This window comes from Ostrea edulis, chromosome 8, assembly GCF_947568905.1.
Source record: "Ostrea edulis chromosome 8, xbOstEdul1.1, whole genome shotgun sequence".
NCBI classification, from domain to species: domain Eukaryota; kingdom Metazoa; phylum Mollusca; class Bivalvia; order Ostreida; family Ostreidae; genus Ostrea; species Ostrea edulis.
The window spans coordinates 27,005,365-27,017,683 of NC_079171.1; the positions used below are offsets into that span (position 1 = coordinate 27,005,365).

At 45.1% G+C, this 12,319-nt stretch overlaps 1 protein-coding gene across 1 annotated transcript; it reads left to right on the forward strand.

Moving 5' to 3' along the window:
• The first annotated feature begins 10,719 nt into the window (after positions 1-10,719).
• Positions 10,720-11,358, forward strand: LOC125663003 (myelin transcription factor 1-like protein). Its single transcript, XM_048895332.1, has one exon. The coding sequence runs from the start codon at positions 10,720-10,722 to the stop codon at positions 11,356-11,358; it is 639 nt and encodes a 212-aa protein (XP_048751289.1).
• Positions 11,359-12,319: the final 961 nt, after the last annotated feature.

Here is a 12,319-nt window from a genome sequence, read left to right on the forward strand (position 1 = left end):
TATTTTTTTTTAAATTTTTTAACATCAGAATGGTTTCATAAAGTATTCAGTATTGTTACAAAACATACTGATAACAACGATATCCAAAAGGCACGTTTATAGGCATCACATCCTCCGGTAACAAATGTATCTATTGATTCTATGGTATAAAATCTATACTCTCGCTGCGACTTATGTACGATGGATGATCTCGTGATGTTATCTAAAGTAACATTGTAATCGAAAGATCCTCTAACCCAGTACCAGTCGGGACGTATGTTTCTCCCCACAACGACGTGTGTCTCGTTAAATTGGACAACTCCAATCCCCTCGGAATACGAATGGATTAGATACCCCAATCTATTATCGTTAGCAACGTTCAAGCGAGGGGCGTTTTGAACATTACCATTCAGTACACAAAAATTATCAACATCATTCGATACACCAACGGTCCCTTCAGCATTAGATCCTTCGATTTTACACTTGCGATCCGGAATGATATAATACTTGTTGATATAATTGTTTAAGTTCACAGCTGAATATGGCACATACGGATAATGATCCATTTTTAACGAGTATCCTGGCGTCGAGTTTACACATTCCCCCAGGTAATCAATGATCGTATCCACGCTACGCAATGTACATTTACTATCATTATTCGGAGCATGATAACAACTTTCAATGTTGGTTGCGGGTATCAATACGGGTTTGCTAATAGATCCAACCTCGTTACTACACACGACGATATATGCGTTATCCTCAGTGTGCGAATCGACCATCATCTTTATTGCGAATGCCGAGTCTAAGGTTGGTAAGTAAAAACATTGGGTATTCGTGACTTTAACGCTTCTATCCGTATTACACTGCACATTTCCAATCGCAACCGTATCCATCCGTGTATCGCAAGCGCAATAGTTGGCTTCAGAATGCGCCATAATAGTTACCCAGATTACTACTACTACATGTGTGGAAAGCATGATCATACTTCTCAGTATATATCTTATAAAAAATGTAATGACTACAGATATAGTTTAATAATACATTTTTTATTATATCGACATGGTTCGTAATACATGATATATTATCACGGAATATAAATGTACATAAAATGCTACTAAATTATGTAGCACATGTGATCACATTAAAAATAGTTTACATATGCACTAGCTAAGCAACATATCATGACCATCGATTTGATCAGTCGTCGAGCCATGGGTAGTATCAGCCGCGGTACAGTCTGCAGAAATTGTCTCTATCAGTTTTATCAACATTTCCTTTTTAGATAAGACTGTGTTCACCATTCGCGATCTACACTCGGATGCGCGGAAGTCCTTTTCGATCGTGGTCTTAACGTTCATCTGATTCACCATATTTACAATGTCAGATATCAACGAACATCCGACGTTACGAGACTCGTTGAGGATGGTGTCCATCTTGTATTTGTCGGCATTCTTGTTGCGTTTTTTCGATAGTCGCTTCATCTTACGAACTTGTCGTCTATGGCGCACCTTCAATTGTTTGATTTGGTTGGACGATAGTTGAATATCATCACATTCCAATACTAGCCCCGATACGGGTTCAACCGATTCTGTAGGTTGAACACTCGTTATTGCATTATCGGGCAGTGACTGGATGGTGTCGCGCATCTTATTTATCGCACATATTGTGGCTGAAGGGTCAATGGCATTCTCTTGTACGACGAATGGTGATACCACATCTACAGCTGCATCCTTTTCTTCTTCTTCTCGTGGTTCATTTTTTACGGTAATATACTCAGTTTTTATCGGAATATCTGTCTCGCTCACAACTTCGTCGGGATCCATCTTAACGAACATTTCCATACATACAACATTCGATGCGGATGGTTCTGCTGGTGGCTCTGTTAGTTCCAATGTGGCCGGTTGCTCCATTTGCTCGGGAGCCTTAGCGCATATCTCACGGAATCTATCCATGCATTCCTTACCGAAGGCGTCATCCATACTGTATAATGTTTGAAACACTTCGTACTTGTAATCATCTTTGACTGCTTTGCGTCCACGCCTCTTCTCGGGAAGGTACACTTGGTGCATTCTTTGACAGTGGTGCCTCATGTACCCCTCGCATATGAGTTTGTTGCAATAATCGCAATTAACTCTACGTCTACCAATGAATTTCATCGGCGTATTTGGTTTTCCCGGACACTCTAATGCGTGAGCCTTCTTGAAGGTTTTGCTGTGTCGAGTTTCGCATTTGGGACAGATTAGCATATCCACATAATTACCGTAGATTTCCTTCGACATCGCCATGGTTAAGATATGATAATATGTTGTGGAAACAAATTTGAATGCTTTGTATTGCGATAATTAAACTAATATATAGTTTAAAATTGAAATTATATCGAACTCGTTCGTAATTTATTACATCTTCTTAGAAATATATAATATATTATCACACCGATATATCAATCCATCATCCACATCTCTATCTATTATATCCTCGCTCCCTCGGTTTTCTTTCCATTCCAACTCCGGCCGGTTTGTTCCCAGTGGAAAAGAAAAAAAAACACACAACCTCACCGCTCTCCGCTCTCCCCTCTCCGCGCTCGAACACGTTCGATTTTTCCCTTTAATCGCTGCTGCGGAGGTTTGTCCTCCGTGCCGCTCTAATAATATATATATATATACACCGTCAGATGGCTGCCCTCCTCCGTACCCTCCACAGCGCGCCATCGAACCCACTACCATCCCGGTCTAGAAACACTCGCCTTGTCTTTTGAGTCTGTCCATTCCCCCTTTTTCATCATCCCCTCTACTTCTCTCTCTCTCTCTCTCTCTCTCAACGCGTTCTATACACACACACACACCATCCCCCTCTACAAAACCGCATCCACAACCATCTCTCCGATCAGAAGCACCTGGTATTATTCCTTTGGTGCCGCTGTTAAATAGACTACTACTACTACTGCTGCTACCTGTCACTCCTGTCACTACTGTCACTACTACTACCACCCGCTAATACCGCTACTCTCTCTCTCCCCCCCCACTACCAACAACAACCCCGCCGTCGTCGTCGTCAAACATAAACCCCCATGCGCAAAACAACAACACCCCCCCACTTCAATCCCAACACAGTCCCACCCACCCCAATCACACACATACAACCATGAACATTCAACACCGTCCCCAGCCAAGAACGACCCAACCAAGAGCAGGGCTTTTTTGTGACTGTAGTTTTGTTGAGCGTACCGTGCACCCCCGCAACTATCGGTACTGGCATACTCGTCGGCATAGGTGTGAGCAGCAATTAGTGTCCACAGCTCCCAGTGTCCACAGCTCCCAGTGTCCACAGCTCCCAGTGTCACCAACCCCCAGTGTCACCAACCCCCAGTGTCACCAACCCCCAGTGTCACCAACAAAAAACATAACAAACAACACCAAACCACACCAAAAAAAAATATACCCAACACATACCAAACACATCACCAACAAAAACAAAAAACATAACAAACAACACCAAACCACACCAAAAAAAAATATACCCAACACATACCAAACACATCTCTACCCCTGTGTGTTGTGTTTTTTTGTGGGTTCGCGCCCGCCCGGAGCCGCCGCGCGCACGACCGTCCCGCCCTCACTCTCCCCCTCCGACTCCACGCCACCAAAAAACAAACAACCAACGCGTTCGATGTGAGTGAGTAGCGTTGTTTGTGTGTGTGTTTGGGGGGTGGTTTGTTTTTGTTGAGACCCCCCCCCCTTGTTTTTTGGTTGTTGTTGGTGATTGTGTTGGGTGTTGTTTGTGTGGATTGTTATGGTGTTTGATTGCGTGGGGGTGGTAGTGTGTGTGGGTGTGAGTGTAGTGTGGGGGAGTGTAGTGTGGGTGAGTGTAGTGTGGGGGGTGTAGTGGGTTCCGATGTTCTGAGAGAATGATGTTTTGTGTGAGGAGTGTGTTGATGCTGGGTGTTTGTTTGCGGGTAGAGTACCCCCGGGTGTGGATTGGTTGTGTGTTGGACCCCCCCGGTGTGTGTGGTTGTTGGCGAGTGTTGTCCCCCGGCGTGATACTGTCGTTGGCGGTGCGTGAGTGTGTGTGTGTGTGTGTGTGTGGGGGTGGGTGAATAAGTCGAACGCGTTGGCTGCGTGTGTGGGGGTGGGTGAATAAGTCGAACGCGTTGGATGTTTGTGTGGGTATAATAGACGGAGGGCAGTGCGGAGAGGTGATTTGCGTTTAGTTGCTGACAGTTGGTAGTTTGCCTATTGAGATATATTGTGATTATTTGCAAATTAGTACAAAGACCCGCTAGTTAGTGATGGCCGATACAGTAGATTTGATGGCGTTCGTGATGAATGGTGGACAGCTGTTGGAGGCTGCCGAGCGTGAGAGCCGTGTTGATCTGAGCAGTTGGCTGGATGCACACGATAGCGTGGATTCGTTGTTGGCCGCGACGAGTGTGCATGTTAGCGAGAGTGCTAGCAGCAGCGGCGGTGGTGATGGTGACAGTGTTGTCGGAAGTCCCGAGGTGGACGTGGAGCGCATCGATGAGGAGATTGTCCCCGAGACTCCGTCTGAGAGCGGGGATGGTGCTTGTGACTGTTGCAGTAGTGGCGGGAGTGTTTATGACAGTGACCGTGAATTTAGAGACATGTCGTTTGAAGACGAAGTGTTTTGGCCGAGCGATGAGGAGGAGGAGGATGTTGCTGGTGCCGATAGTTCGAGCGTGGACGCTACCGTTGCTGCTGTCGCTGCCGTCGTTCCCCGCGAGGTGGGGGACCCGGATAATTATTCTGATATCAGCGATGCCGAGGACGAGGATGTTGTGAGTGTGGGTGATAGTACCGTTTCTGCTGGTTACTATTCGGACATCAGTAGCGAGGAGGATGATTATGGTGATGATGATGCTGTTGATAATTACATGTCTCCTAGCCATAATAACGAGGATGAGGAGAGTGCCAGTCCTGCTCGCTTCGAGTACCCGGACACCGACGGGCACATTGGTAACTGGTTGCCCGTGGTGTACCGCGCTTCTTGGGTGCACGAGGATCCTAAAGACTGTGCGGAGAGTGATGTAGTTTGTGCTCCTGCTCCCGAGGGTTCTCGTGCAAGGGATGTTTGTATGTTGACGAACCGACCGCACTACTTCGGTCGCGTGATTCGCAAATTTGACTTTGACGACGACGACTCGGATTCTGAGGACGATGATATTATTTGTGAGGGCGTTGATGATGTGGAGGATCGCGACTTGAGTGTGGATAGTGGTGTGTGTAGTAGTACGGATGCGTGCATGGATTACGAGGGCGATACCGAGGACGAGGACTGTGTTGTTGTGTGTGCCGACTGTCCCGCGGACGACGATGCCGATTGTGCTATCGTGTCGGGCTACACGCCCTTGGAGGACGATTGTGTGATCACGTCGACCGACACGACTGGATCTGTGGAGATAGATGGGGAGGATGTGGCGCAGCGCTACGTGCTGAGCGATTCTGCCGTGTCTGTGGCTCCGGGTTTCGGGGAGAACCCCAAGTTAGTGTGTGCGGGCTTGGACGCTATTGGTGCAGCGACCCAGACTCTGGAATTCCTTCGCGAGAACGACGAGGATATGCGCGATCGTCTGGGTGCGAGTGGCGATCGTGCCGCTCTGGAGAAGTGTGGTGTGGATGGGAATACGCGACTGATGTTGACGGGACCCGTGTCGTTGGATTACGAGTCTACGATCGCGCTCGGATCTAATCATCACGACTTTTTAAACACCCAGTTGATTCTGCGACAGTATGCTGAGAAGGGCGTGCCGGCTTGGTTTGACAGTATGCGGGTAACTCTGAGCACCAGTGCGGGCGAGACGTACTCTGTGAGTGCTCCTGCGCGTGAATGGCGCAAGTTTCATGGTTACTTCGGTTCCTTCCTGGAGCGTCCGGATTCGGACTTGGTGTGCGTGGGTGCTCCCTCTCCGGCGAACTTCCGGTGCGTGTTTGAGAAGTTGCAGATGGCCAAGTTCATCTTCATCTACACGAGTAGCGACGCCGTGGGCGGGGACGACACGAACTTGGTGCGTTTTCTGAAGGTTTTGTCCGGTGGGTTCATGAACGTTGGTGATGGCACGGAGTTATTATTTCTGAGCGACAATCCGGTGGTGGTGGTATTCCGGGAGCAGGACTTCCGCTACCCTAAGTGTCTGCCCATAATTCAGTTCGTGTGTCACGATGTTAAGCCGCGTGTCTACGACGGTGACGATGTGTTTGCGAGATCTCGTGGACCGCTGTGCAGATGTAATGTGTGTTGGTCCGATTACAAGTGCGGACAGTCTGACAAGCCTACGTGTAGTGTGGTACCGGTGGTACGGGTGGTTGGTAAACGTAAGAGGAGCGTTTTGGACGATGACGAGGAGGCTTTGCGCGATGCGCTGTTGGCAAGCGTACACCCCGAATTGCGGGACCCTAACGCGTTTAGAGGGTCTAATAGTGACGAGGATGATGACAACGTAGTGGTACGTGAGAATGAGAATGGCGAGTTCATTTACGAGGATAGAAATCGTCCCGTTCGGCGTCGGGGTCGCCCCATACGCTTCACCAGGCCGGTGGACGAGGATGATGCTAGTTCTGCGTTCGTGACTGTGAACATAATAAACAATGTTGACAGTGGTGACGGTGCGACCAGTCCTGTCGCGTTAGGATCGGACGATTTGCCGGACATAGATTCCGTTACGACTAGTGTGGAAGTCCCCGAGGTCGTGGAGGCGCCGGCCATGGCTGCAGTCCCCGAGGTCGTGAGTAAACCCGAGGTCGTGGAGGCGCGAGTAATAGTGGTGAAACCGCCAACAGTTCATTCTCCGCCCGTGGATCGCAGGCGGACCTTGAGAAGTGGAGTGAGACGCGTCCTGGGCCCGCGCAGATAGACTTTGTTTTTTTTTGTTCAAAGTTTTGTGTGTATATATATGTATATAAAAACAGTATCGTGTGAATTCTGTGATAATTTGTATGTCTGTATATATGTTCTTGTTTGCATTTTGTTTAACATTTCGTTGATATATTTTCATATATATAAAAGTTTGAAACTAAAACAAAAACACGACTCTTTATTGTCAAAAGTTGAGTATTGGGTATTATTTTCTCGCAGGGAAATGTTTGTGGTTTGGAAAAAAAAGGTGGGAAGTACATAGAGCTGCGAAGACAATCATCCCGAGCTCGAACACGTTGGATTATTTTAACTGCGGAGTTGCCCTCCGTGCCGCTCTAATAATATATATATATATACACAGTCAGAGAGCTGCCCTCTTGTAGCCTCCGCAGCGAAATGATAAACTTACGAAAAACCCCAATAGAAAGCCCTTTAGTTGCTTTTGTTTGGTGTAGTTCTTGTGTGATATTTGAGACTGTGTTTCTGGGGGCGATGCTATCATCATTTAAAGAAAAAAACAACACCAAGTCATTCAGTTAGAAAATAAATCACGCGACACAAACACAGTCTCCTTATCACGAGTCACTTCAAAAAAAGTGCACTGGTTTGAACCACCCATGTAGTCGGGTTATGCCTGACCATCTCTCGTGTTTCTCTATCTCTCGCCTCTCTCTGCGTATATATATATTAAAAAAAAACTCGCACGCTTGTTTAAAAAAAAAACCTTCATCCCAAATCACCAACCATATGCTCGTGTTTCTATAATTGCGACTTATCAAACGTCGACGGTGTGCTTGTGTTTTTTCTATACTTGTGATAAATTTATTAAACCAACTACCTCCCAACAATACACACACATACATAAAAAAAAGACACGACACAAATAGAAATTGAAACAGACAAGCAAAGGACAAACCAAAATGTTTTAATAACTCGAGTTTTACGCCCAAATCATCCACATTCGGGCAGCCAATGAAGTGATTGTGGAGGGCAGCCATCTGCCGGTGTATATATATATATATTATTAGAGCGGCACGGAGGGCAACTCCGCAGCTAAAGAATCGAACGCGTTCGATCGTCCGGGGGAATTCCCTTTCAGAAAAATCGAACGCGTTGGATTGCTCATCCAGGGTGTCTGCGGAGGGCCGCCCTCCGTGCCGCTCTAATAATATATATATATATACACCGTCAGATGGCTGCCCTCCGGAGGACAGTAGTTAGTTCACGATAACCACCAAAACTTCTCCCGGATAGAAAAAAGAACACGTAGATATTTTCTCTCGCATCAACCGTGTTATAAACATTTCCCCGGTTACCTCTATTGCAAATTATTTAATAAAGAAATCATACGCAGACACGCAACCACATTATATATATATATATATATATAAAACACCATGAACTGGCACAGTATCCCTCGTCCGGAATCAGACGACATGGAGTACGAAGGCGGCGCCGACCCACACGACACACGATCGGTAGTGGTAGCCATATCCCACGACCGACAGACTGTCAGGTACGACCCGCACGCGGACGAGCACGAGGACAAGCACGAGGACGAGCACCACGAACAGATCTGGAACTACGAACACCGTCCCCCAACGTGGCAACCCATGACCACAACGATCGCGGTCTACGGAGAAAGCTGCGTCGACGATAACGGCGTGACCTCCTACTTCGAAGATTCCGTCTTCTACACACAAGTGGACGACGACGTGCCCGCATACACGCGCACCACACCCGTAATCTCGGACGGACAGTTGTGCTACCAGGTGATCGGTGCGCCAATACCCGACAAGATGGACGCGGAGACCGATCGAGCAGTGAGCGATGCGCTGAGTGAGGCGGTAGCGGACATCGGGCTGTGATGTCTGTGTTGTAATCTTTGTGTGTGTGTATATATATATATCATGTATGTATGTATGTATGTATGTATGTATGTACATGTATGCCATATATTTATTATTATTATACAACCAACATGCCGTGCAACCAATAAAAACACTGTTATAAACACCAAAAAAAGCCTCAGTCTTGCTCTCGCACCAAAAACAACCAACAAAATCCAAGCTGTCTGCGGAGGACCGCCCTCCGTGCCGCTCTAATAATATATATATATATACACCGTCAGATGGCTGACCTCCGGAGGAGCAGCGGAATGCATCATAACCACCAAAACCTCTCACAGATAGAAAACAAAAGCACCAGTGCTTTTCCTTCTCATTCATTTATCTCTCTCTAAGGAGAGTTGGTTTTATAAAATTATCTCTCTCTTCTATATCTATATATAATATATAATATCAAAACACACATGCGACGTACAAAAAACAAATCGCCAACACCCATCGGCAGCATTAAACACCAAAACACACAACAACGAACCGCGCGCCCACAACGCTCGGACACAAAAAAATCGAACGCGCTCGATATAACCACCAACCAAAACGTATATATACCTTCATTTGTCCAAATGAAAAATCATCAACTGTCTTCCAGCGTTCTCCAAAAAAGTAATCATTACAAAACGGATTTATAACCTTCCAGGATTTTTTTTACAATCGTCCCATCTTTTTTAACCATGGATATTAACAGAGTACTCAAGGAATCCGGCAACGAGTGCAATGGTATGCTTGTCATGTTCGAGAGTGACGATGCTGAAATATTCAGCCGCAACACCAACATGGTCCACAACCGCACTGTCGATGGGTGGATGCCAGAGGAACTCCTGGTAGAACAAGAAAACAAACAACAGTGGCAGAAACTCCTCAATGCACCAGCCAAGAAGTCCGGATCCAAGAAAGCCAAGAAATCATGGAAGTCCTGGAAACCCAAGGCCGCCAACAAACCCGAGACCACCACCAACGAAGTCGTCGTTCGCAAACACCCCAAAGGGAAGTGCGGACAACAAAACTGCAGGTGCTGTGATGGATTTGCGAGTAAAACAATCGTGTACAAAACGCACACGGGACCGTGCCACAACCCAGAGTGTTTCTGCCATGAAAAATACATCGACTACGAGTACAAACTCAAACAGGGAGAATCAGAAGACGTAAAAAACATGATGGAATCGGGATTCACGGACGCCCATCACCAGTTATCATTTGAAACTGACGACGAATCGCCAGAAGAAGACTGGGATGCCGAAATTGAAGCGGAAGAAGAAGCGCTGCGTCGACGCAACGAGCAACAGGTAGATACAATCGCCACCAATGAAGATTGGGACAGAAAGGAAGCTACACCTCCACTATGGTACGACGGTGCACAGAAAGAGTGGGTCTGGGCAGTATAGAACAGTTACGAGCGATTTCACAATCGTATCGTGTGCCATTATATATATATATATATCTTTTTATGCCAAATGTATTGTAAACCATGTATTGTTTGTTTGTTATCATGTGACAATTTTACTATATAAAAAAAAACTAAAACGAAATCATGCATTAGTTATCAAGTCAAACAAACAGGGGGTAAACACACACGAAAGGATTTACAAAACCAAAAGGATTACGAATACAAAAAGGAGTTCTAGAACGAACACAGAGTGATTATAAGAACCGATATCGCCTTTACTCAAATACAAACGTCTGGCGAATATACCGATGCGAAATTGAGGGTGGTGCTAGAAAAATTGCAATATGATATGTATTATTAATACAATAACCAAGTACACAATCCTTCATAGATTAAACAAATTGAAGAAGTTCTAGACCGGAAATCCTTTATAAAATCGAACGAGTTCGACAAATTTGTGCCACAAACCGCATAAAATCAAACATATTCTAGTAGAAATCATACCTTCACTAGAATCGTATTCCATAACTACAAAGTTATAAACGACTCATAGTCTTAAACCGCAACTATATAATTGACAAGATGGTTTCCGAAGCACCAAGCAGACATCATGTTGAAGAATTGGTTGTTAACAAATTCGTTGCACATGGATTCATTGACGATATTGGAGTCGATAATAATGAAAACCATGTGCTCACTGATGGGGAAGATTCAGATGACGAAGAACAAGCGAACGAAAATATGGCGATCGAAGAGCAAGCAAACGAGGATCTGGTGATTGAAGAGTCAGAGAACGAAGCTCCAGATGACGATGATGATGATGATGATGATGATGAAGAAACTGATAGCGATTGGTCAGCGACTGAGGACATAGGTCACGAAACATCAGACACAGACATCTCTGAAGCAGATACATCAGACACAGATGTATCTGAAGCAGATATTGGTGAAGTGGCAGATCCACCAGATGAAGATCTGGATGGAAAATTCATATCTGAAGAAACTCGCCAACAACTTAAACGCAATCTTAACCTTAGACTTAAAGGTAGACGCATTGTTAGCGACATTGTCGATCACGAAGATCACGGCGATCGGGTTGGTGCTGAACAAAACGGTCGACACGTGGAAATGGTTTTGATCCGCGAAAAACAGGTTGAAGAGCCTGTTGAAGAACGCTGTTTAGACGACGCTGGGTCGTGGCACTTCCATGAAAAGGATTAAACTTTTTTGTATAAAATGTGCCAACCACCAATTATTAACTGTATTTAACTAAATATTGTTTGCACATTGTACAGTGAACAGTGTATATCTTATTCATCTTACATCTTGTATCTTGTACCTTGTGTGAACACCTTGTACATCGTGCATTGTGCGAGAACCTTGTAACCTGAGCCTTGTCTGAATAACTTGTATCTTTTGTCTTATATGAGTATCGTTTGTCTTGCATGATACATAACGTAATTAGTATCTTGTATCTCATATGTAGTATCTTGTATCTTGTTACATTCTAATGAGAGCCTTGCAACTTGTGTCTTGTATGGGTACCTTGTACAGCAATAAAAAATGAAAACTAAACTACAGCATTTATTATTTTGTTTCATAAACACACTATCGAAATTGGTAACGCATCGTAAAAGGAGAGTTCTTTTGGCTCGCATAAAAAAATGAACACGTTGGGTATTAACCTGTGCAAACTACTATATTTATGAGAGATAGCATATGATCATTATCAAATCATAACAGCATCGGACTTATTACTAAACGAATCTATACGATATCACAATGTATACACTGGCTGACCACGAAAACCACAAATCGATTGTGGCGGATTACGAAGGGATGGTGATGGATAAGATGAACTCGCAACGAAAATTAGATGAAATTAGCAAAGACCTCGTTACTATCTATAGTGATATAGATAACCATACACGCAAGTGTCGTGAGCATATGATTAACCAAAGACCTGACGAAGCTGCGAAAACTATGGAGGAACTTGAGTTGCTCATTGGCACGCGCGGATTCCTGGAAAAACTCAAGATGCAAACGAGAAAAGACATAGATCTTCTCTCTAGCTGTCTTGAGAAAGCCGAGAGTTCTATACGCAGAATTAAAAAATGGATCGTTAATGTACAGAAAAACGGTGCTAAACCAGACGTTTGACGAACTCTTGATGTTGAAGAAG